This window comes from Hemitrygon akajei, chromosome 14 (genome assembly GCF_048418815.1).
Source record: "Hemitrygon akajei chromosome 14, sHemAka1.3, whole genome shotgun sequence".
In the NCBI taxonomy this organism is placed as follows: Eukaryota; Metazoa; Chordata; class Chondrichthyes; order Myliobatiformes; family Dasyatidae; genus Hemitrygon; species Hemitrygon akajei.
This window is the reverse complement of record NC_133137.1, coordinates 90,922,195-90,949,241: the sequence shown is the minus strand read 5'-3', so window position 1 is coordinate 90,949,241 and position 27,047 is coordinate 90,922,195. Positions and strand designations below refer to the sequence as shown.

General features: G+C 40.3%; 1 protein-coding gene across 5 annotated transcripts in view; it reads right to left on the bottom strand.

Annotated features, from left to right (window-relative positions):
• Positions 1 to 27,047, bottom strand: part of LOC140738775 (voltage-dependent calcium channel subunit alpha-2/delta-1-like) — a 715,977-nt gene that overhangs the window by 98,048 nt on the left and 590,882 nt on the right. For all 5 annotated transcript variants that reach the window (XM_073066574.1, XM_073066575.1, XM_073066576.1 and 2 more), the window contains 2 exons: positions 24,564 to 24,624; positions 21,556 to 21,653 (listed from right to left, as the gene is read on the bottom strand). In XM_073066574.1, the coding sequence (XP_072922675.1) occupies positions 21,556 to 21,653; positions 24,564 to 24,624 (159 nt within the window). The remainder of the gene's footprint in view (positions 1 to 21,555; positions 21,654 to 24,563; positions 24,625 to 27,047) is intronic.

Sequence of the window (27,047 nt, the reverse complement as noted above, 5' to 3'; positions counted from 1 at the left end):
ATATTTTGGATATATACCTCAAGAATGGTTGAAAAGAGATAAATATTTAATGAATATACTGTTGGTGGCTGGTAAAAAGACTCTTACTAGGAAATGGTTATTACAGGAGAGCCCAACTTTAAATACATGGATAGAAATTACAATGGACATTTACAAAATGGAGAAGAAAACAGCATCCGTTAATCATAAACTGGAACAATTTGACTCATACTGGGAAAAATGGTTTAACTACATAATGCCTCATAGGCCCGATTTTATTCTCACAAATCAATGAATATGTTGTTAAAAAAAAGAGATCACTCCCTACTTGTACATAGTTTTTCCTTTTGCTTGTTTTTTAAATTTCCACTCTTTTCTATAAGTGTATACCCCAGATAAATACTTTGTGGAGATTTTGTGATATATATGATTATATGATATATATGTACAGTGTCTGAAATACATCTTATGGAAATGTTTGTTTGATGATGAACTTCAATAAAAAAATAAATTACAAAAAAAACCAGACAAATTGCCCAACATCAAACTACACATTAGATTGAGACAGGGCGAAGATGTGAGCTCTAGTTGACCCTGTAATGTCATCCTCACTAATATCTGGCGTTTTGGTCCGAGGTTAGCAGAGCCATACCACTACCTGGTTGAGAATTAGCCATCAACTGTGCATAGCTGGCCTGTCCTGGGGTTAGAGGACTGTGAATGTATGGGGGTGAGAGGGAGGACAGGGGCTTGTTTTGCTGCTGTTAATTTGTTGCTTGGCACGTTCTGTTGAGTGGTGCCCTGTGTTGTTCAGCTGACCATGGGTGGGCATGCTATGCTGTGTTGGCAACATCTGTGGGCTTCCCCAGCACATCCTTGGACGTGACGGTTACTAACACAAACTACACATTTCACTCTAACATTTCACTCTAACTACACATTTCACTCTAACGTGTGATAAATAGATCTGGTCCTCATCCGCTAAGAGCGGATTGATTCCCCACAATGAATTAACTGGTCGAGCGCAGTAGATTAGGTCAAATTTGAGTCGTGTGAAAATGATTGAGAATGAACATCTTTGACCTTGTCACTTTCAGTCCACAGTTCGCCTGTCACAGGTCAGTTGTAGCATGTCTCATCTGCCATGTGACAATGCTTTTGGATGTCATATCATATCTACACCAATGCACTACGTGTGACAAACAATTGTAAAAGAGATAATTTCAGAGTATTTCCAAGTTGGGCACTGTTGACCAACTCAGCTTCAAAAATATATTTAATCACAACCTATAAACTTAAGGCAAAACATAGCCCTCACTCTACCAAGAAAATACCCTAACAAATGAAAACTTTAAAGAATGCAACAGGAGCAGCCATCAGCATAACACTGAGAATTCACTCTGCTAGCGCTACAGTAAAAGACTACCGTGTGTTAAACAGCAGGCAATGGGCAAAGCTCAGCAATCCGACAAGTGGACCAGTTTAAAGTTCTGCAGCTCTGTCACAAATATTGATGGACAATTAAGTGGCAAACAGGAGAATGTGTCTTCACCATCACCAAGCGTGGTAAACACATGCACGCAAAACTGGCTGAACTACACGCAATCATTGTCAGCCAAGTGAGCACTTTATCTTGACTCCCCTGAGACCCCCATCATCATGGTCTTCAGCCAATTTGGTTCAATACATGTGTCATGTAGGTGACAGCAACAACCACAAGATCTGAATGATATCCAAACTTTAGTAGTGAAGACATTGTCCAACATCAATAGTGCTTCCAGCTGAGATGTGTTAGCACAGTTACAACACAAGCAGCTTCCTAGCAGTAGACTAGAAATTGCAGAACACCATAAGACATACTGTGGGAGCAGAATTTAGCACATCAAGTCTGCTCCGCCATTTCATCATGACTGATCCATTACACTTTCAACCCCATCCTTCTGCCTTTTCCTCATAACCTTTCATGCTTTGACTAATTAAGAACCTATCAACATCCACCTTAAATGCACCCAGTGACCTTGTGTCCACAACTGCCTGTGGCTACAAATTCCACAGATTCACCACCGTCCGGCTAATGAAATTCCTCCCCATTGGTTCTAAAAGAATGTTCCTCTATTGAGGCTATGCCCTCTGGTCCTAGACTCCCCCAGCAAAGGGAACATCCTCTTCACATCCACTCTGTCTAGGCCTTTCAACATTCAACAGGTTTCAATTAGAACCACCCCCCCACCACCACCATTCTTCTAAATTCCAGTGAGTACAGGCCCAGAGCCTTCAATCACTACTTATATGATAACCCTTTCATTCCCAGAGTAGTTCTTGTGAATCTCCTCTGAACCACCTCCAATGTCAGCCCATTTTTTTTTAAAGGGCCTAAAACTGCTCACAATACTCCAAGTGAAGCCTCACCAGTGCCTTACACAACCTCAGCATTACATCCTTGCTTTGATATTCTAGGCTTCTTGAAATGAATGATAACAATGGATTTGCCTTCAATCTGCAAACTAACCTTAAGGAAATCCTGCACAAGGACTCTCAAGTCCCCTTGCAACTCAAATTTTTGAATTTTCTCCCCATTTAGAAAATAGTCTATGCTTTTAATCCTTCTACCGAAGTGCATGACCATACACTTCCCTATACTACATTCCATTTGCCACCTTTTTGCCCATTCTCCTAATCTGTCTAACTGCTTCTGCAGCCTCTCTGCTTCCTGAACACTACCTGCCCCTTCATGCGTCATCATACCATCTGCACACTTGGCCACAAGGCTATTAATTTCTTCATCCAAGTCATTGACATACAACATAAAAAGAAGCGGTCCCAACACAGACCCCTGTGGAACACCACTAGTCACCAGCAGCCAGCAAGAAAAGGTTCCCTTTATTCACACTCTTTGCCTCCTGCTAATCAGTCACTGCTTCATCCATGCTAGAATCTTCCCTGTAATATCATGGGCTCATAGCTTGCTTTGCAGCCTCCTGCCCGGCACCTTGTCAAAGTTCTTCTGAAAATCCAAGTACACAACATCCGATTCTCCTTTGTCTATCCTGCTTGTTACTTCTTCAAAGAATTCCCAAAGATTTGTCAGGCAAGATTTTACCTTAAGGAAACCATGCTGACTTTGGCCTATTTTATCATGTGCCTCCAAGCACCCTGAGGTATTATGCTTAATAATCGAATCTAGCATCTTCCCTGACTAAGGTCAGGCTAACTGGTCTATGATTTCCTTTCTTCTGCCTTCCTCCCTTCTTGAAGAGTGGAGTGACATTTGCAATAGTCCAGTCTTTCAGAACCATTCTAGAATCTAGTGATTCTTAAAAAATCATTTCTAATGCCTCTACAATCTCTTCAGTTACCTCTTACAGAACCCTCGGGTGTAGTCCATTTGGTCCAGGTGACTTATCTACCTTCAGATCTTTCAGCTTCCCAAACACCATCTCCTTAGTAAGAACAACTGCACTCACTTCTACCCCCAGCACTCTTGAACTTTCAGCATACTATTGATGTCTTCCACAGTGATAACTGATGCACAATACTTATTCAGTTCATCCACCATTTTGTTGTCCCCCATTACCATCTCTTCTTTAATGGTGGATAAGGCAGTGTTGCAGATCAACCTGATGCTGTTGGCAATAGTTGAATAAAGATTGAGATTTTCCATCATCAGTTTGTTAGAAAAACATACTTAGGTTTCCCCTGTGCAACAGCCCACTGAAACTGATATGTTGCAAGTTCTCACAACTATTGGCACGTAGACCTGATGGTGCAGCTAACACTCTTCCAGCCACTGGAGTGTATTGCTACTGAATGAATTGCTACCATAACAATAGAAGCAAGTGGGGGTGGCATAGCTGGAGAAACAAAGTGCCTGCGGGAAGCATGTTCTAGTGACCACTCAGGGCTATAGGCAAGAACGTCTTATGTGAATGTATCAGGAGGGTCTCTGAGCATTATTTTTTATTTGCCATTTGCCTTCTTTTGCACATTTTTTCTTCCCCCTGTCTTTGTTAATGTACAGATTTTTGTAAAATTCTATCGTACTTCTTAGTTCCTTTATACTCCTACAAGGAAATGAATCCCAAGGTAGTACATGGTAGCACAAACAAAATGATGGAGGAACTCAGCAGATCAGTAGAAATTGATGGAAAAGAGTAAATAGTCGAAGTTTTGGGGTGAAACCCTTCATCAGGAAGAGTCTTGGCCCGAAATGTCGATTATTTATTCATTTCCATTAATGCTGCCTGGCCTGCTGAGTTCCTGAAGCTTCTTGTGTATATCGCTTGGATTTTCAACATCTGCAGATTTTCTCATCTTTGTACTATGTATAGAGTAACATCTACTTACTTCGAACTTTGAAAGGTATATGAAATATCACACTGGAATTAATTTTGCATGCTGCTCTATCATTCACATTACATGGAGAGGTTCTAGCCCATAAATTTCTACAAAGTCAGGAGCCAAATTTCTGGATGGGCGCTAAGACACCCAGAAAACTGTGTGGATGTGCTCGATGTCAGTTTAATCTACAGCTGTACAGAACTACAGAACTTTTACTTTTGGAGTTGGGAGGAAGAACTTCAACTCACTCAATCAACTTCTCCTCCATCAGAATATCAGAGACCTTCATGCTTTACCAGGCTTCAAACGCCCATTTATTTTTTTTTAACATTAATCCCATCCTAACCTACTTTATTTTCCAATCCCATCCTAACCTACTTTATTTTCCATAGATTCCCTTCCACCTCACTCCCCCACCCACCTAGATTCTGCTGCTTATCTGCACACAAGGGGCAATTTATATTGACTAACTGACCTACCGGTGTCCACATTTGGTGAGATGTGGGAGAAAATGAGCCTAGTCACAGAGAGAACATGTACACTGCACGTAGACAACTCTGAGGGGTCAGGATCAAACCTACCGGTAGTCACTAGTTTGCTAGCTGAGTCGCTGTGCCATCCCACTCCCAAATGCACAAAGTTCCAGATAACTTTCAGGTATGGACTTGAAGGCCTGTTTCCATTACAGTGCTGATGACTAAAATTAGACTGATGGGGAGGGGGGAATAAAAGAGCAGGTTGGATATGCTGCAGTTTTTTTTTAATGGACAAGATGTGTTTTAAAAGGGCCAGGCAGTGATCTTCTACATCAAAAGAGAGGCAAAGTACTTCATCAGTATTACATTCCCAACAATCGGTAATTAGGCAAGCCCCATGTAATGGAATACCCTGCACTTGCCTGGACAAGTGTAGCTCCAACCCCACTCAAAAAAGTTCAAACATCATTGACAACAAAGCAGTTTTCCTCAAAAATAATGCTTTCCACTGACAATTTATTGTGACTGCAATGCACAGCAGCGATTCACCAAGGTGTTTGAGACAGTACCACCCAAATCTACAACCTCCACTGCTGAGAAGAACAAGTGCCGCAGGTTCTTAGGGACATCAACATCTCTAAGTACCGTACCTTTCTAAGTCTCACACCATTCTGATTTAGAAATACTGAATAGCGGTTTTCCTTTGTTATTGCTGGATCAAATCCCTGGAGCTCCCTTTCCATGCTGTGGGAGCCTTTAATCGCACACAGTCAGGAGCAGTGCAAGACTTTCTCCAGGGAAATTACAACTGAACAATGAACACTAGTCCTGCTTCCATAAATGAATAATTGAGGGGGAAAAAAAATAACCCTGTGCTTCAGGTTGTTTGGCTCGTGGCATTTTGATGTCAACAAAACATAAAGGACTGAAAATGCTGTCAATCAATGGAATGACAATGGGAGCCCATACAAAAGGAAACTGATTGAAGATACATTCTGTATGTCTCAAAGGGCGTCATTGCTGAGAAAACCTCTCTAGTATTTACACTCTACCTATTGATACATTTTCTGCTCCTTCCAAAAGGAATTAATAATTACTTTCCCATTAAACTAAGAGAAACATATTTACTGCAATTATTGTAAGAATACAGCAGGTCTCAAGTGCACTAGAGATGACTGGAGCAGCAATAGGAAATTAATAAATTCTAGTGCAAGTGATTTCGCATAGTGGATGACAGAGCTGGGGAAGTGTACAAATTAATTTCTGCAGAGTTTGTTATGGACAATGGAATGACCATCAACAAAACTGATTTCAAGATTCCAAGATGACTCCGCAAAATGGAGACTTTGCATGTAGCTCTAAAGGTAATCATTAAGTATTCTCATTTAGGACTTCTAGAGCTGAACACCACAGTCACAGCTTTGGTATTTCAGTAAGCCACACATGTTCTGACTCTGACTTAGTAGCTCACTAAGTGGCTATCCATTGATAAAAACAATGCATTACTACATAATACCTTGTTACCTTGTATGGATGATACTTGAATGGATAATACTTGAATTCTTCAAACTAAATTGATCCCGTGTTCTTATTCTCTTATGCTCCGGTCTTATTAATTCTCCACATAGAACATTGTTTGAAAATGAGAAAGCAGGTTTGTCCAGAAAAAATGCCAACATGTGCCAGAGTTCAGATATTCTCACTTGCCTGCAATAACTGGAAATTCACGTGCACCACTGCAAATATTTACAGCCAGAACTTAATTATTTGGCCAGTTAATTCATGTTTTCTGATTTTAGGGTTAGGTGAAAATAACACAGCGTGGGAGCGAAGGGGCAGAAAAAGTAAATAAAAAGGAGTATTCAAAGAGGAGTGGAAGAAGTATAACAATAAATGGAATGTGAGAAAAATACAGTAAGAACGGACAGAGATGTAGAAGAGGAAATGTACACAGGGGCACTGGGAAAAATCCTAAAATAGCAGTTCCTAGAGTTTAGAACAGTTACTATGCCTCAACCTTCAGATTTTTGAACAAATGGGGATATTCATTTAAGCATTCTTTTATCTTCTAATTTCATGCTCATTATTTATTGCTATTTATTTATTATCTGCGTTTGCACAGTTTGTTTACAGTTACTGTTCTATAGATTTGCTAAATATGCCCGCAGAAAAAGAATCTCAAGATCACATGTGATTGACATGTACGTGCTCTGATAATAAATGTTACTTTGAACTTTGTACTTTAGTCTATCAATTACCAGTAAGCAGAAGCCCAAGATATTATCAGCTTCACATGATAATAAGAGCTTGGTGGATTCTTTTTATTTAAAGATATTAGCCCTAAAATCAGTTCTCTGCTTTAAAGTGCATGCCCAACAATTTTCTCTGAAATTTTAACTGTAATTGCAGCAGATCCTATATTGAAAGTGTTGCCTCTTCCTCTAGAGCCAAGTCAACAAAGAATCTCAATCTGCAGAAATGCAAAGCATTTCATTTTTAAAAAAATTGTTAATACTTCGACGGCTACGAGCTGAAATTAAAAAATCTCCTTTATTTCCCCGTAGATCTGCATGATTTGTTATTCTAATTAGTTGCAATTTCCACATATCTACAATTCTAATTAAGAAATGCCTCCGCTGAGACTACATGCAACATTTGGAAGAGATGAGGACATGTCAGTGGGCTTATGGCCCCATCTGGAGCCAGTTTAACTTCCAGATCGTTCATAGCTTCATTGTTTGCAATGAACCCAGGCACACGTCACTGTAGTGAGCACTATTTTCAGTAAGCTGCAGCACTCTTAAGAAATTTTACAATCGAAAGCCAATTTGCTCGTGTCATATCATTCATACATAATACAGTTTCCAAGTAATTTTGTGAGTAACAGCACAATAAAATGGCCTGAAAGCTAACATGATTCATATTAGAACTGTTTTGCTCTTTTTCTCCCTGAAACAGTTTCCAGTAATACCATGAATTAGGGAAACCCCCCCCCCCCCCCAGTGAACTTGCTCAAAGGACTGAGCAGGTATCTGATTTTCAGTAGTATTGAAATGGTTTTCCCGAGTATGGAAACAGTGGAAGGGTGAAGCAGTGAACATGTTCAGGGAAATTGAAGAAACATTGCACTTTCTGGTATCAAAATAAAGTCAAGTTCAAGATAAAGGCATGAAGTGACAACAGCTACAGTTTGGCAGTCCTTCATTTCAGTTATCTTTTCTGTCCTAGGATGCTTTTCTCCTCTACGTTACTATTGTTTCTGACCCATGTCACTCTGTTTATCTCACCTTCCTTTATGCAAAGCTCTTCCCATTCTCCTGTAAACTCTGCCTTTTTAAGGGTTATTTTCTCTACTCCTTTTCTCTTAACTGCCTCCAAATAGAGTTCCTCCTTCCTCCTGATTTCTTTTTACTTCCTCTCTCTGGGTTCATCTTCTTCGGCCTCCCCTACAGTTGCATCACGTTTCTTCCCTCTAGGTTGCAAATCATTCATATTTTCACAGTTGCAAATTGTTTTCTACTTATTTTGCCTATTCCCTCTTTCCCATTTTCCAGTGTCAGCCTCCACTTCACCTGATACCCCGGTTTCCGCTCCCTTTTGTTTTTCCTAACCCCTCCTGTTTCTGGATCCCAATTCCAGTTTGTGTCCGTTAAACGGAGTATTTACCCAACGCATTAGTCATCACCAAGAACAACCCACTCAACACACAGACTTCTGGCCCTCCCCCAACCATTCTGCTCCACCGATCTACTGCCCCCACCAATGAACACTCCACCCTGCCTCTACCAGTCGCTAACCAACCTCATTACCTAACAACGAGCCACACCGCCACGAGCTCACCAAGCTAACCACTCATTTGCCAGGCATACTTGCATTATCACTAATAGTCAGCCATTGCTCTAACCTCCTTACTGACTGAAGGGTTCTGTCCCCTTGTGATTGCCACTTCTCATCCATATTTGTACTTCCCTTTTCCAGGAGCTGACCCCAAGTCCAGCCTGCACTGAACCATTAGCCAAGAGTTCTGTTTTCATGTCCCTGGAGTGAATCAGTCTTCTGATGACTGGACAACAATTTGCTTGGAGTTAAAGCCAGTTTGCCTGCTTAATTTTCAGTGGATAAGCAGTGGAATAAGGCTTTTGTGAAAGGGCAGTTCTGGGGAAAAGCCCCGTCTGTCCAGGAAACTTAATCGCATCAACGTAATAAAGCAGAAGGGATTCTGCAGATGTTGGAAGTCCAGAGGAACGCACACAAAATGATGGAGAACACAGCAGGTCAGGCAGCATCTCTGGAAATGAATAAACTGTTGATCGTTCCAGCTGAGGCCCTTCATCAGGACAGGAATAGAAGGGGGAAGATGTCAGAATGAAAAGCTAGGGGAAGGCCGAAGAGGAGAAGAAGGTGGTTGGCACTCTTCCCTCTGAGCTGCGTGCGAGCATGTCCACATGGCTGTGCAGTAACATACAGCCTTTGTTGTCACAGGGCTGGAATTTTCTTTTATATTATGTTAATATAATTTCAAAAGCTATGTAATTGTGAAATACCCCGTAATTGATTGTGTTAATGAATATAGCGTGGCAGGGTGGAGATACATCTCTAGCAAAGGAGGTGTAAGGTGCTCCTTCCCTCTGCTGGCCTGCAGGCCACCCTTGGACAAGGTGCAGCGCCTGCTTAGGCCCTCTGAACAGGGTCACATGAAGCCATGGGAGCAGGTGGCGCATGGTCGTATGGGCAGCTGATGAATATCAGAAGTCCTGGTTATATGACCAGGCAGAAAATCACCTGTCTTGTAAAGACACTGCCCAGAAAAAGACAATGGGAAACTACTTCTGTTAAAAAAAATTGCCAAAAACAATCATGGTCACAGAAATACCATGATCTCCCAAGTCATATGACACGGCACAAAGTGAATGAACGTTAATGAATATAATCCATTAATTTTCTAAACAATAAAAGTACCACAATGTTTACTTTGAAACATTTTAGAGCTTCAAATATTATCAGTGTTTTGAGTTACAACACTGTTACAAATTGTAAAAATAAACACAAAATGGAGTTCAGTAGCTCATTGTTAATAAGCTGCCTGCCTGCTGAATGCTGACACTGTCTAGTCAACATTTTACTTTTGCTCTTGTGTCTGCCAGTTGTTTTGACTGCCTGACATTGATTACTTGCGCTGTGAGTTGTGGTCGTCTTTGTTTGATGTGAAAAATTCTGACTTTTTGGTAAGTACCGTAGATGTTGGATTATAAGCCGCTACTTTTTTCCCACATTTTGAACAGCTTTGAACACTGCGGCCTTTACTACGGTGCGGCTAATGCATGATTTTTTTTCATGCCGCCAAAAACATTTTGCCTCGTAACAGTAGACCAATAAAATTGATGAGTAGTTCACAGAGGTCCAATGAAATTGTACGATAAATCAAGCGCACTTTCACAATTAAATTATTGTAAATCAGTCATTTGTACTCACCCTCATCAACATGGAAAACACTCGAAGAAAAGCATTGTGCTGCCTTTATGGCAGTTATTTAGTTTATAATATTTTCGCTTAGTAATTCATTTGTTAGTTAAAGTTAGAAGTGTTTTAAGTATATTTGTTTTCTGTACTACATCGTGGGATGCTATGACGTCACACCCGGTTTCGCCGCGTCTTGTGGGAAATACCGGTTTGCGATAAACGGGAAGGTGGGGGCGAGCGAACGCTGCTTTTAAGTTAAAGGCGATCAATAACTTTTCCTGGTAGGCTGCAGTATATATATATTTTTACCAGTCGTTAGGAGATATTGGAATGTTGTTCAGTAAAAAAGTATACGCAACGTAATTTGTGTTACCGATACGTATGTATATTTAAAAGTAGCCGCGTTACAGGCACGGTTCGAAAAAAAGCATTTGCAATATGTATTTGTTTATGTTACCATATGGATTTAATTAAAAGTTAAAAAATCCTCACATGTAATACCTTTCTGTGTAAATATCTCATATTACAACGTGGGACACCTGCGGCCTAAAATCCGGTGCGGCCTGTACAAGTACAAAATTGATTTTCTTTCTAAAATTAGAGCCAGCGGCTTTTAATCAGATGCGCTCTGTAGTGTGAAATCTACGGTAATCTTTCCAAATAATCATAATCCAATAAGAAGTTTTAAATTAGAAATTGTTAGAACAAGGTAAAAAATTGTTTCTATAAAATTGTTCATATGACTGGTGTTATTTTATCAAAAATAAAAATTTGTTGACTTGCCTTATTGAATTTTTCGAACAATATTTTTAGTATTCTCAAATAATAATGGTTATTATTTTAAGTATCCTAAGAAGTGTTTTGAAGAGCAAAACTTGTACAAAATTTAAGGTAGAATGGCTGTTGCAACTTGTAGATTCTGAACTACTGCCTTCACATCAAAAAACAAAAATTAAAAATTGGCGATTTCTTTATATATCAAGGTACTGGCACCATTTGTGTGGAAGCAAAAGTTGTGGGTGAGTTCAGTAGTGGAAAAAAAATGGGAAGAATGGAGGTTAGATCACTTTAAATGACATCTTAACTAGAGATTTCATATAGATGTAGTTACCAAATTATATTACCAGAAGAAAGGTGGAATTCTGGGCATGTCAGCTGAAACTCCAAACAAGCATGAAGATAAAAGTGAAACTAGATATGCAAAAGAAGTCTAACTCTGATATGGTCACGGTGGTAATTGATAACATTATCTCAACAATTAAAATTAATACCTATACATTCCATGCAAAGGAATTCATGCACGTGGCCAAATATGTAAATATACTAGAGAGTTGGTGCAGCAAAAGCTATGGGTTTGAATTTGCTGAGTACATCAGTTTTGTGCTTCAGAAACAGCTAATGGAAGCATTGTGGAAATCTGATTTCCACACACTAATTGTACAGACATCTCCACAGAAAGTGTTAATTCTGCATTTTAAGTTTCAACCAAAAAATGAAACTTCATATAAGGCTGTGTTTGTGGGTATTTTGAAACTAACTGCATGTGACAGTATCACTATTGTGGAAGCAATAAATATTTTTTTTCAACAGCAATCTTGATATTCATAAAAATGGTGTTGTTTATGTCAGACGGAGCAAATGTTATTATTTTTGGAAAGAATAATGGTGTGGCAGCTATTGTTCGATGAGATACGAAAGATCTGTCTGAGCAACATTGTTTTGCACACAGAGAAGATCTGGGATTAGATGATGCATGGGAAAAAATGTCAATTATGCAGTATATAGAAACACTGCTACTAACTGTGTAAATAATGTTCAGCTAGTCATTGGAGTTAAGTGAACAGAGTTAAGATGGCACCAAGTGGCTGCCTCTTCGAGCTCATCTGTGGAAGCAACTTAAATTCCTCCCTTTAAGGTGTCTTTTTTTCCTTTTCAAGTTGACAGGGGATCTGTCCTGATCCTGATCTGTAACGACACTCAAACAGCGGTTTTATTACGGTGGATGAGTTCCCACTCCTGCAGTTCGCCTGCCGACTGCTTCCGATATTCCCCACGCACGGCTTGGAAGACGTGGCCCTGCGCGACTCTTGTGGACAACCAATTCCAGGTCAGGGTTTCAGCTTGAGGCGTCATGGGAGAAGGAACATTAGGATTTCACCGGGCAGATGTACAGACAGAGGGCTCTGTACTCAAGCGATCGCAATCTCGCTCTCTTTCTCTCGATGGTGAAGAGAGTTTGCAACCAATTCATGAGTCAGAGTAACTCTGAATAAAAAAGTGATGCCACAGACTGTAGTATTGGAACAGCGACTGTTCGTTGGTCTCCCCTTTGGCTGTGAAATGGGTGACTTCTCGCTGTCTCTTGTTAGTGAGAGACAGAGAGCCTGTGGAAAGATGAACTGCCAGGTAAACAATAGTTTGTGTTGACTGCAGATCACGGTCTCTCTTCAGGTGCTTGACTATTTCTTGGTGGGTGGTGGGTGCTCATGCTTTTTTTTTGATGAAATGGGTGAAGTGGGAAGGGGAGGTTGATGCATTGATGCTTTGCAGCTGCTTGCGTGGGGGAGGGGGAGAGAGGATTGGGGGCTCTAACATTTTACTGTTGCTCATTCTTTTGGGGTTCTTCTGTTTCTCGTGGGTGTCGATGAAGACCAAATATTTCAGGTTGTATACTGTTATACCTTCTCTGATAATAAACAGAACCACTTGAACCATTTAGAGAAAGGAAAACTAGAAGAATTAGCTCATGTCACAGAATATGATGTTGTGCCATTTGGACCATAAATGAAGTAAGATGGTCGTCAAGACATTTTGCTGTTACTGCTTTAATGAGGAACTTTGATCCAGTATTGCAAAGAGCAAGTTAATGAATGTAACCATCCAATCAGCAACTACTGACTGAAGATCTTGACCAATCCAAAATATTGAGTAGTGTTAACAGTCCTTAACGATGTTTTAGAAGGTCTGGCACCTCTTTGTAAATTCCTTCAGAAAATTCTGTTTGAATACAGTCGAAGCATTGCAGTATGAGTAATCAAAAATTAACTAATGGTCACAGTATATTGGTGATACCTTTTATTGGAGTGGCACAGTCCAAGATCTGCTTGCATCTATAAGTTCTGACATTGATACTGCGCCCATTATTCGATTCATTCAGCATCGTGTAATCACGTGTAATCACATGGATAATAGATTTCCTGACGATGAGTTAAAAGAATTACCATCTTTTGACCCTGTTGCTATTGCACATGCAACCAGTTTTGAATTGGTTCAAATTTATTCTATTCCCAAAAAGATACAAAAAAAAACTCAGCTACTCTCACAAACTATAACAAAAGTGTTGGCTCATGAATATCGCAGCAATACTGTGATTTCAAATTTGTTGTTTCTGAGAAAGTTAAGACTGGTTAAATAAAGACGTTCACTGATACGTTAAACTACGTGCTTAGAAATGAAAAACTTGGAGAATTGTCAATTCTTGTTAACAGTGTTGGAACATTTCAAGCTTCTAGTGCAGACTGTGTAGGTGGATTCAGTCTTATGAATTCAATCTATCGTAAATTCAGAAACAAAGACTAGAACTGGACCAGTTGGATGATCAAATGAGGATTAAAACATATCTTTCATCTGGATGCAAAATTAATCTGGACAATGTTTACAGGCAATGAGTTTGTAATAAAGACAAATGATTAAAAAGTATGAAACATGAAATATTTTCTTTGTTATACTGTATTTCATTATACCAATTAATAAATAAAATCAAAAGTATGGGATTTTTCAATTTTCATTCTAAATATTTATGGTATGCCTTTTACAAAATAAAATATTTGAAGTACACTACCACGAGTTTTCAGGCCGTATAAAAATTTCCTGCTTTTGGCCTCTGCAGCTGCAAAAATAATTAGATGGAACGTTGTTGATAGGTAAAAGGTGGGAAAGGTAAAGGGCTGGAGAAGAAGGAATCTGATAGGAGAGGAAAGTGGACCATGGGAGAAAAAGAAGGAGGGGCATTGAGAGGGGGGAGAGATGACAGGCAGATGAGGAGAAGAATTAAGAGGCCAGAATGGGGAATACAAGAAGAGGGAAAGGGGAAGGAAAAAAATTTACTGGAAGGAGATATCGATGTTCATCCAAAGGTTGGAGGCTACCTTAATGGAACATGAGGTGTTGCTCATCCACCCTGAGATTGACCTCGGCATGGCAAATAGCAGGCCATGGGCAGACATGTTGGAACAGGAATGAGGATAGGATTTAAAATGGTTGGCCACCGAGAACTTCCACTTTTAGCGGATGGAACAGAAGTACTCGACAAAGAGGTCCCCCAGTTTATGTCGTGTGTCAGCAATGTAGAGGAGGCTGCATCGGGAGCACTGGTTAAAATAGACAACCCCAACTGATCTGCAGGTGAAGGGTTGATGGACCTGGAATTTTGAATGGAGGGAAGGGAGGAGCTGTAGGGGCAGATGAGGCAGTTCTCTTGCTTGCAGTGTTACTTGTCAAGCCGGAGATTAGTGGGGAGGGGTGACTGGATCAGGGAATCACATAGGGTATGATCCCTGTGGAAAGCAGAGAGTGGGGGAGGAGGTAAAGGTGCATTTGGTGGCAAGATCCCATTGAAGATGGTTTAAGTTGCAGAGAACGATGTGTTGGATGGGTGAAAAGTGAGGACAAAAGGAACTACGAAGGTGGTGGGAAGATGGAGCGAGCACAGACGTTCGGGAAATGGAGGAGATGGGCTGAGGGCAGCATCAATAGTGGAGGACAGGAAACACCATTCATTGAAGGAGGTGGACATTTCCGATGTCCTGGAAAGGAAAGCCTCATCCTGGGAACAGATGAGATGGAGCTGAAGGAACTGAGAGAAAGGAATAACATTCTTACAGGAGATAGGATGGGAAAAGGTGTTGTCCAGATAACCATGGGAATCAATATGTTTACAAAAGATGTTGGTAGGCAGTTTGTCTCCAGAGATAGAGCCAGAGAGATTGAGATTGACCAAGTGAATTTAAGGGCAGGGTGGAAGTTGGAGGCAAAGTTGGTGAAATTGATGTGCCTAGCACGGGTGCATGCAGCAGCACCAATGCAGTCATCAGTGTAGCAGAGGAAGAGTAGGAAGCACTACAAGGGAGGCTTGGGACATGGACTGTTCTATGTCGCCAACAAAAAGGCAGGCATAGCTGGGGCCCATGGCTACCTCTGGAGTTTGGAGAAAGTGGAAGGAGGAAGTGTTTAGGGTGAAGACCAGTTCAGCCAGACAGAGCAGGGTGATAGTGGATGGGAACTGGTTGGTTCTTTCATTGTGATGGAAGTGGAGAGCTTTAAGGCCTCTTGAAGAGGGTTAGAAATACATGGGGACTGGACATCCATGGTGAAAATGCAGCAGTCAGAGCCAGGGAATTGAAGTTAGTGAGGAGATTGAGGGAATAACAGGAGTCGTGGATGTAGATGGAAACCAGGGGGGAGAGAATGGAGTCAAGGTATGCAGACACATGTTCAAAGGGGCAGGAGCAGGCAGAGACAACAGGCCTACCTGGACAGTGAGGTTTGTGGATCTCTGTTAGAAGGTAGAACTGAGCAGTTTAGGCAAGCGAAACATGATTTGGTGGTAGTGTTTGGGAGTTCTCCAGATTTGATGAGGTTAGTGATGGTGTCAGAGACCATTCTGATGGTCTGGAGTGGAGACCTTCTCAAGGGGTAAGCAAGAGAAGGCATCAGAGTTACTGCCTGGCTTCATCGAGGTAGACAGCAATCCCTTTGACTGGATTTGATGGTAAGGTTGGGATAGTGCGGAGAGAGTGGAGGCAATGCATTCAGAGGGATTAAGGTTTGAGGAGGAGAGAGGAGTGCTTAAGTTGAGTTGGTTGCTGTCTCACTGGCTATTAGAAATGAAAAGGCCTAGAGCAGGCAGAGAACCAGGATAGGGTGTCCAAGAAGAGGAGGAGGGTTGGAGATGGGTGAAGGGGTGATTGGTGCGGAGTGGGAAATTCTTGCCAACGAAGTGGGCTCAGAGGCAGAAGCAACGGAAGATGAGCTTGGCATCTTGGTGGGCACAGAATGCACTGAGGTGTGGGCAAAGGACGGCAAAGTTAAGGCCCTTGCTCTTTTCTTCTGTGTTTGTTATCTGCGGGAACAACCCAGTCAGGGCCTGTATCTCACAATTTCTCCACTCCACTGTAAGGAATAAAAAACTATAAACCAACAGACACTGAAACAATGATAGGTAAAAGCTGGATGAACGCTCATTAATTATGGAAGTTAACTACAATACAACCAGTCATTTTGGAAAGGGCATTCAGCAATCTGAAGAAAAGGGGAGGAAGTGATGAGCAATGAGAAAGGACCACAGATTTTCACAGCTAGGACCATCAATTGTAGTGACTGTCCGCTACCCCCCCCCCCCACTGTGCTTCCAGATAGTCACCTCTTCCAATGCTCAACTTATTTTATCTCAATTCAACTAAAGCCCTTTTCACTTTACCCTTAGATGCAGGAGGGCAATAGAAGAGAAGCCACTAAGAAAATAAAAGCACTGAAGTTCTCAGGGGATTAGAGTGACAAAGGTGGTGAAAACTTGGTCACTGGTATAAGTAAGCACAATGAGAGCTGTACAGCTGTTGGAACGAGAGTTGAGACACACAGTATAAACACATTCTAATTCCATTATCCAGTAAGTAAATGCCACATGTAGGCGAATAAATTATATTTCCAACTAAAACAATGATGAACAATAATAATGCCTGAGAAGTGGAAGAAATTCTTCAACATCTATACTTTGAATAAAACTTGCAGATGTCTTGCAACCACAAAGGAATTACACAGAGGGGTCAAATGTTTCCTCATTGCTATCAGGGAGGTGAGAAAATTAAACTCGACTGACTGACTACAGACAGCTTAATTGTCCTCAGATTGCACACAGCTCCTGAAATTACATTGCAACTCAATGGAGTAACCAGCCCACGTTATTTACACCGGTCTTCCATTACCTCATTCACCCAAAAAACTGATGAGTAATTTTGACTTGTTCCCACATTCTGAGACCCTGATGACAATTTATAACTTACAGTGCAACACACTGACATCTATGGCCGTTGCTACATTTCAAGCTTCAGATGGCTGTAACATTTCATTGAAGAAAAGCAGAAAAGTAAACCTGACAAATTGGAAAACTTAAGTGCTTATTTATTCTTAGTGTATGAATAAATTGCAGCATTTTAAACTGCGGCAGCCACAAATTTAATCAGTGCCCTTAACCCATCATATAAATATAATCGCAAAGAAAGCACAACAGTGCCTCTACTTCCTCAGGAGCCAGCAGAAGTTTGGCATATCATCAAAAACCTTCACAAACCTCTATAGATGTGTGGTGAAAAGTGTGCTGACTGGCTGCATTACGGCCTGGAACAGGAACACCAAAGCCTTTTGAGCAGAAAATCCTACAAAAGGTAGTGGATTTGGCCCAGTACATGACGGATAAAGCCCTCCCAACCATTGAGCACATCTACATGAAACATTGCCGTAGAAAAGCAGCTCTTTTCTCACTGTTGTCATCAGCGACAAGGTACACGTGCTTCAGGACTCGCACCACCAAGAACAGTTACTACCGCTCAACCATCAGACACTTGGGAAAAAAGAGGATAACTCCACTTATTCTATGCCTGGTGTTCCCACAACTAATGATCTCACTTCAAGAACTCTTTATTTTGTTAATTCATGCTCTTTCATGCTCATTATTTATTGCTATTTATTTATATCTGCATTTGCGCAGTTTGTTGTTCTTTGATCCTGTTTCCAGTTACTGTTCTATGGATTTGGTAAGTATGCCCACAAAATAAACAATCTCAGGGTTGTATGTGGTAACACAAGACCATAAGACACAGGAGCAGGATTAGGCCATTCAGCCCATCGAGTCTGCTCCATCATGGCTGAGCCCGGATCCCACTCAATCCCACACATCTGCCTTCTCGCCATATCCTTTGATGCCCTGACCAAGCAGGAAACGACCAATTTTCACTTTAAAAATACGCACGGTCTTGGCCTCCACAGCTGTCGGTGACAGAGCAACTTCTCACTCTGCGTCAGCAAGACTAAAGAGCTGACTATTACAGGAGGAAGAGACTGCAGATCTATGAGCCAGTCCTCATTAGGGGAACAGAGGTGGAGAGGGTCAGTAACTTTAAGTGCCTTTGTAGTACTATATCACAGGATCTGTCCCATGATATGCAAGTGCTATTACAAAGAAAGCTCAACAACAGCTCTACTTTCCGTGTAGATTTTCAGCATGTCTTCTAAAACTTCTGTCAATACACAGGGGGGAGTATACTGACTGGTTGCATCATGGCTTGGCATGGAAACATCAATGCCCAGAAATGGAAAAGCCTGCAAAAAGGGATGGATATAGCCGAGTCCATCACAGGCACAGTCCTCTTCATCACTGAGCACATTTACAAGGAGCATGGCCACAGGAAAGCAGAATCCATCATCAAGGACCCCCACCATCCAGGCCGTGCTCTATTCTTGCTACTGCCACCAGGGAGGAGGTGCAGTAGCCTTGGGTCCCACACGACCAGGTTCAGGAACAGTTATTACCCGACAACCAACACCTCCTGAACCAGCGTGGACAACTTCACTCATCTCAATGCTGAACTGACTCCACAATCTCTAGACTCACTTTCAAGGTCCCAATCACGCATGCTCTCGGTATTATTTATTTACTATTTTTATTTGCCCAAAGTCATCATTTGAACATTGATCGTTTTGGTCAGTCTTTGTTAGTTATAGTTTTTCACATATTCTATTGCATTTCTTTACTTTCCTGTAAATGCCTGCAAAAGATGAATCTCGAGATAGTATATGCTGACATCATATATGCACTTTGAACTTTGGCCCCTGAAAAGAAGCTCCTGAAGGGTGCATTCCAACTTCACTAGTGCAAGGTTTGATTATACAATGCAACATTGTTGACAGCTGGATTCAATTTTGTAAATCACAGGTTTTTTTTTGGACAACCTGCTCTATTTTCTCCATAAATGGCTTGCAGGCATGTTTGTCAGAGCTTCAATCTCTCAGCAGAATCGTAACATTTTTCAGCAATATATTTTCTACAATCAAATGAGATAATATTTAATTTCCAGTAGAAACCAGAAATGGTTTCATCATAAATTTTCACAAGAGGGTACGGATACATAAATAATTTCATCCCTGAAGCACACCTTGGGAAATATTTTCCTACTTCAGTAACAGGAGATTTAAAACTCTGCTCCAGATTTCCTCCAAGTAGTGTAATCAAAATGTCTTTAGAGAAAGCCTTGAGCTGTTGCTTATTTAGTGCAGGATAAAGGAAAAATCATTCAAGTGCCCATTGAAAACTAGTGATATATTCAGACTGCTGGCACAGTTCTAAGTACATAGGGCTTAAAATAAAGGAAAATTTACTATCCCATTAATACTGAGACTTTAAACTCTTTTTTATGAAGGGTTTACTGTCAGATGTCCACAGCCTTCCCCAAGCAAAATTTGTTGCACAGTTTGCATAGGAGGTTACTGGTCAAACAGTTTCATTGTTAGAACAGCTTAAGAAGCATTTATGAACACCTCTAGGTTCCGAGGGCTTATGTTATAATTTTAAATCTCTCTGATATTTAGACATTTTAGAACTACTATGCATGTTGGAAATAAATTAAGAAAAAAAACTTGGAAAGATTAAAAATGAAAATATTATCAACTTAATTATATCAGTCTAGAACATTTACAAGTTATTTAAACATTAAACTAAACAAAGTAAGTTAAGCAAATCTGTTTCCATCTTCTAGGATGAAGCATGTCTTTGAAGTGAAGGGGATCTCCAGTGTGGGGCCAAATCTGGTTGGCTTGGGATTGAAAAGACCAAGTCCTCCACTGTAAAATTGGGCAACTTTGCCATGGGCCTACAGCAAAAATAGAGGGACAAGGAGCAGCTGGAATCGGCTTTACCTAACGCAGAAGTTCATCAGTCCCGGCCAAGTTTCACTTTTGCTATTCTGTCATAGCCAAATCTTTCAATTTCCTGAATAATTTCTCTTCCTTGTCTAGCTCCATCAAGCCAGTGAGTCACATTCCATTAAAAACTCAGCGATGGAGGTGGACCCTTCCTCCCACACCCTATCAGTGGCACAACTATTGAACCAATTACACAAAGTCCATCATTTCAATCCCTTTTTTTGTACTTGGAGTAGAACCCAATGCCATTCAGAGTCCTCTTTCAGCACTTATAACAAAAACCTTAATAAAGCCAAAGGGGATCATAATTGTTATCATTTCAAATGGAATATTTGTATCTGAAATGAAACATTGTTTTACCAAATATTCTATCAAGATAATAAACAACCATTAATAATTGCTTTAAAACCAGATGTGTAAACATGAGGCCTCATCCAATTCACAATTGAAACACACTTAACGGTTTGGAATGTGATGCAGTTTGTGGCTTCCCAGTAGCGTCTGCAACCACAACCCACAGGAGATGTTTCGTTTTTTACAATTGGCTGTCCAATATACACAGAACGAACAGCAGATTTTAACCAAGGTATCACAGATCAGTTTGTATGAGAAAACCCCTTGAACACACTTGGTCACGTTCTCCAAGAATTCCAATTCCGAAAGGCTTAAAAGCACAAAACGCTCAGTTAGATTAGAGGGATGACCTGCAAGTCTAGCAAGGGTTTAAACTGGCACTGGACTAATAATGTAACTGTAATCTTGAACCACATTCTAGTCAATCCATACCAAAAACTACAATGCTCCAGAAGCTGAGAGAAAGGAGTCTGATTGAGCTCATTGGAAACGTCCTCTCCCTACTTCACTGCACCTTTCCTCAGATCATTCTACAGGATGCATCAATTCAGCAGCATTCTTGAACGGCATCAGTAAAACTTCTAACCTGCACACCCTTGAACAAGGAGCATACCTAAGTTTTGCTCCACAAGATTAAGCAGACAGTTCTCAATTCAATGGTTTAAACAGAGCGTGGGCTGCCCACTTCACAAAATCAGCAATAAAATAACCCAGCAGCGACTGGAAGTCGGTAATCCACAACAAAATGAAGGTGAATATGGGATTCCACACTGTTTTCACCACACTTCCAACACGGCCTTTTAAACCTGACACAGTTTGTCTACTACAAGGTTAAACATCCACTGTCTGATAGTTCTAGTTCATGTAGCATGCAGCAAAGTTTTTGACCTTCTACCATGTTCCTATCAATCCCAATTAAAAAAAAGACTTTGACTGGAACGTCACAGCAAAGACATTGACCAATGGTACTTACAATTTGGTGAACTGGGAGTTTGCCGGTCGATAAAATGGATGAAATTCTCCAGGAATGCCGTGTTGTTGTTTGAAGGATTCAATCCATCGCAGTATTCCCTGAAAGGCATTGTTAACACACACACACACACTATACCGGTATTTCCACATGTAAACAAACATTGTCACGATGAGAGAAAAAGAAACGCACAACCACACAGTGACAACAGCACACAGGAAGATCCGGATGTGCACATCACAGCACACGGAGCACAGCAAACACTAAAACACAGAGGATATTGGTTACAGGACAACACTCTCGGTTGCTGGGCTGAAAAGGTGTTAACAATGGTTTGAAAATTCCATTTTCTAACCATCCACAGTAAGGAAACAAAAAAAACTGAAAATTTATCTCCCTTTTTTTCCAGATGCTGCCTGACCTGATGAACATTTCCTGTTTTCACATCTAAAAACATCTCCTTTTATTTTCACAATAATATTAGGACATTTCTGTATCATCAACTATCCTTTTATTCTATATTGCATCTTTCTGTGGAATCCGACTAATTGAAACACATAGCAATGGCTATCACTATCAATGTCAGGAACTAATGGAGTCTCAATATTCGAGGGATGGTATTCATCGTGCTTTAGTTAAGGTTACAACCAATATTGAGATTCTTGCTAAAGGAAGACAATTATATTCCAGTGTGTTATTCATGTGCCTCTTCCATGCTTGGACCTAGATATTGAACCGACTCTTCCTGCAGGGTAGAACTAAGGTTACACTTGGCCTCTCATATTGTGATTTCCAAAAGTAATATGCAGCAGATGGAAACCTAGTTGGTTTTAGTTCTGAGTGGGCAATTAATTCCCCTTGATTGCTCCAACTAAGATTAGCTGAATTAACCATGGGAATCTCCTTATCTACACTATTGTGTATTCAACCATTAGGCCAATAAGGATCCCTCATTACCATTGCCATAAATGTGTATTTTTGCAGCTTAAAATTTAACAAAGTGAGTTCCCTTCCCAGAAAAAAATTTCCAGTATCAAGTCCAATTTATTAAACCTACCAACATAACTGCTACTATATTAGAACTCTAACCAAAAATATTTTTTCCAATGCAGTGCAAGTTTAAAAAAATGTATTTGTGCAGCCAAAAGGAAGCCTAAGACAACTGTAATGGAATAGAAAGCTTGTCACTGTATTTCTCATAATCTCTTTAGTCTGCAGAGGTAGGCTGATTAGATCAATGCTATCCCTGTTCTAACCTGTAGTTTCTGGTGTGCTGAAGAGTCACATTGTAAAATATTTAAATGAAATGATGAAAGACGTCTGTCACAGCTTATTCAATAAAGACACACATGCATATAATTTACTGATTTTCCCGTGTGGTCGACACACGAGGATATGCATGTATTGATGCCTTAAATGCTTAATATTCACCAGTTTTTCAGCTTAACTGCGAAAAGTGGTAGAAACTGATTACTCTGTCTCCTGCAGCAGATCAATCTCTTATTTTTAGTATTTGGTGCATTTTGTAATGAAATTATCTTCATTTTATTGGAATGATTTCCATCTATATCCAGAAAAGAATTAACACTTGAAATGTTATGTTAGGATTGTGTGATTCACTAATGTTATGCAAATAGTCCCAGCAATAATGCTAACCTGTCTGTGTTTCAGATGCTGACTAGTGAATCCTGGATGTCCCGAGTTGTCCAGGAATATAGTTTACTGGTTGTCATCAGGCTCCAGATATCCTATTAGATAATCAGCTACTTCTCAAAATTGTTCTAAATGTTTTCCAAAATTAACTTAATGCTCATTTGACTCATTCACTACTGTTGTCCTGTTTGATTTCCCTTAATTATATTGTGTCCTTCTTCACAATACTTCTTACCTGAATCTGTCTGTGGTTCCTGTTTTATTAATTCTGCATTTTAATTTTATCAGTTTAGGCAAATGATGCACCAATTAAAATGATGCCAGCACTTTTCTCTGTCACTGCGGACCTTCATGCGATTGAATGTGCCTACAGCTGGAGTGAAGAGATGATCTCATTGTATTGCACGATGCCCATGAATTGATTTAAATTTGATATGTTCAAGAGCAATGCACACTTTGGTTAATCTTCAGGTCTTCTGTGACTCCTCATTTTTTACCAAAAAAAGACTGTACTCAGACTATTGAAGACTTAATGACTGTTTACTTTGAAAATACTCCCTGCATATAGAGTGAGAGAGCACAAGAAGCTGGCCCTTCAGCCCATCTAGTCTAATCTGAAGTAGTATTCTACCTAGTCCCATTGAACCTGTATCTGGACCATATCCCCCCCATGCCTCTCCCCTATATGTACTTGTCCAAACTTCTCAGGTGTTGGAATCAAACCCTGACCCATCACAGCTTGTCCACATTCTCACCACCCTACGGAATGAAGAAAATCCCACTCATGTTCTGCTTAAACATTTCAGATTTCACTCCTAAACCAATTCTGGTCTCACCCAACCTCAGTAAAAAGCCCTGCTTGCATTTACCCTATTCTACCCCACTCCTGACTTTGTACTCCTTGATCAAATCTTCCCTCATTCTCCTGCGCTCCAGGGAATAAAATCCTAACCAATTCAACCTTTCCCTATAACTCAGGTCCTCAAATCCCAGCAACATCCTTGTAAATTTTCTCTGTACTCTTTTAATCGTACTGCTATTTGACCGATAGGTGTACTCTATTTTGGGCTGGAAACTGTTGAACTTAGGTGTGTCAGAACAGATGGAATGTAGGATGAAGGATGGATGGTGTTCCTCACTAAGAGTTGGACCATAAGGCATAGGCTATTCAGCCCATCGGAACCTCAGCATTTGTGAATCCCTGTCCAAAACTCGGAGACCTCCTGAGGTTGGCATCAGTCTGGACACCTTAAAGTCAGTTAGTCCAGTGCCAGGTGTGCACAGTAAATCACGCCCCTCTTTCCCCAAACAGCCATGCTTTACATGCGCTCTCACAACAAAGCATTAAACTGAGCTACCTTGGTGCGAGATACACATATCCCGTGGTGTCGAAGTTATCGGGCATTATTGACTCTAAGTCTGAAAAGAAATAATCGTTAAGATGCTCATTATTGCTTCCAATTGCACCCTTTAGGTTGCTAGATTGACATTGAACACTTAGAAGAGAACTTCTTATTAAAAACAGCAAAAATAATTAGTCACCGTCCAAGTAATTTGCATAGCGTAACATTGTAAAAAAAGTACACAGACAGCAAGCAATAGTAGTATAAAAGAAGTAAACTAAAGCTATTAATGTAATGATAATGGGACACCAAGAGTTAATACATAAAAGGACAGATGCAATAAACACAGGAAAATATCCAAAAGGGGTAGGAGCTCTAGTGCATTACAGTATACTCTAAAGACAATACAATGAGGAAATTGACTAACAAAAAGATACTTGCCCTTACTTTTGACTGTCAGAATCCATCAGAAAGAGAAAGCAGGGAACAGGAAAAAGGGTCAAGTAGAAGGGATTATAAAACAATATTTTATTCAATGAGTACTTGAATAAAAATATTGTGCTATACTGGGAGACTTAATGCACAGTAGAAGTCTGAAAAAGACACACTCGCTTGAAGACTGAAAAACTATATGTGATCACCATTAACGTTACCTTCGAGAAACTGCATCATTTGAAGGTCTGTTTACTAAGAAACATAGGTACATCAGCACAAAGGTAATACAAGTCTGGTTGTATCCAAGGCCCTAAACTAGGGCTATACCATGCATAGTGCTAAATATAACGACACTGTGCAGCCCTTTGAAAAAGGAAAGAGACTTCAGCTTCAACAGAATTTATTTCTTCAGTACTATGTGGAAACAGTGGTTTGCAGAATGAATGCAGTGAGTTGAGCAGTAGACATATGCTGCCAGTCTCTCTTTGTCATTACAAATCATGCCATCGCTTTTGGACACTAGGCTGCTTTTTAGAACTTACTTGGTGGTCAACAACCTTCCTGCTGATCTTAAAGATGAAACACAAAATATAAACTTAGTCCTTTAAAAGTGCACAAGCAAGGATTGGGGCCGACACAGCAAAGATGAGCATCGGGAGGAAGACAAGGCTCTGGTAGAGATGGATTATTCTGTTTTATACATGAACTGTAAGTGACAGTTTTAAATTTGTGAAATCTGTATGCATGTGTGGTACTTAAGTTTGTACTGAATAGCCTCAATTCACAAGGATATTTCTCTAGCACCAATGTCATCTTTTGAATGCACCCCAGGTCAGTAAAATCCAGTAATATCTACTGTATAGCCAAGAGTATTCCACTTTGCAAGTTTCCTGATGTTGTCCAACCAATCATTTATAAGATTTCCTTTGTTTCTCTAGAACTGAATCAATTTTTAAAAATCTGGATGACTTCCTTATATCAGAGTCCAATCATTAAAAATTTATATCTACTGAGCAAAAATGATGCCAAGTGAGCTTCCAGCACCCAGTGAAAAATCTTAAGGTCCAATTCTCAAAGTACCAGCAGGTAACTCCAATTTCATTTGGTATTCTGCATTGATACGAGTGGGGCAAATGCTTTTCTATGTACTGATCAGTCCCAAAGACATCTCCACAGATTGCAAAAGAGAGCAGGTGAATTTTCAAGAACTCTACATAGTATAAACCCCAGCTGAGCTAAGCAGTATTCTGATGTTATATAATCATTGGCAGGGTGGAAGTTCCAATGATTTTATGTAATTGTAAATCACTATATTTTCACTATTGATATTGTTTTTGCTATCAAGAACAGATTTGAATATTGCTATTGGGCTGTGTCGGCTCAGTCTTTGCTTGGACAAGTCTAGTTTGCAAGAGAGACGGGGAAACATTGAAAAGGAAGACTGTAATAGCAGCCAAACTAGCACAAAACTCTGAAAATTTATCGTGAAGATCTGTGTTTAGCATTTTATTAATTATTTCAAAACGGAGGACTGATGGTTTGGTTGACTGTCACGCCTTACCCACATGACAAACTATTGCTAAATTTATATTGCCCTGCTACCGGATAGGAAAACTTGCAGCTCAAAGTCAGCAAATGAAACATTTTGTCCAAATATTTCTGTGAGTTTTTGAATTCCCTATAAATGCTTTGTGCTACAAGTGCCAGGGCATCTGTTCAGTCAAGTATTTGTTAAACGAAGTACAGAACACAAGTGGCACTCAGTGTGTTTGAGGGTTGGACAATTCGCACAGGTGTAAGACTATCCACGCTGCAGACAGGCTTGAGACATCACACATGCAAGTGGGGAATTGTTTTATTTTGCAGTTGCAACTCTAGGTGCAAGATAAAACAGAAAGATTAACTAGCACAAGGAGTGAGACTTGTATCACCTCTGTGAGCATTTCCTCTGTAAAATTAATTCAGGAAAAGTCGAATTAAATCTAGAAATAACATCACGTCAAGGGGAATATCATTTTTCAAAGTGCCACAGTCTGGAACTTGTGGTCAGTGACGAACAAAAGG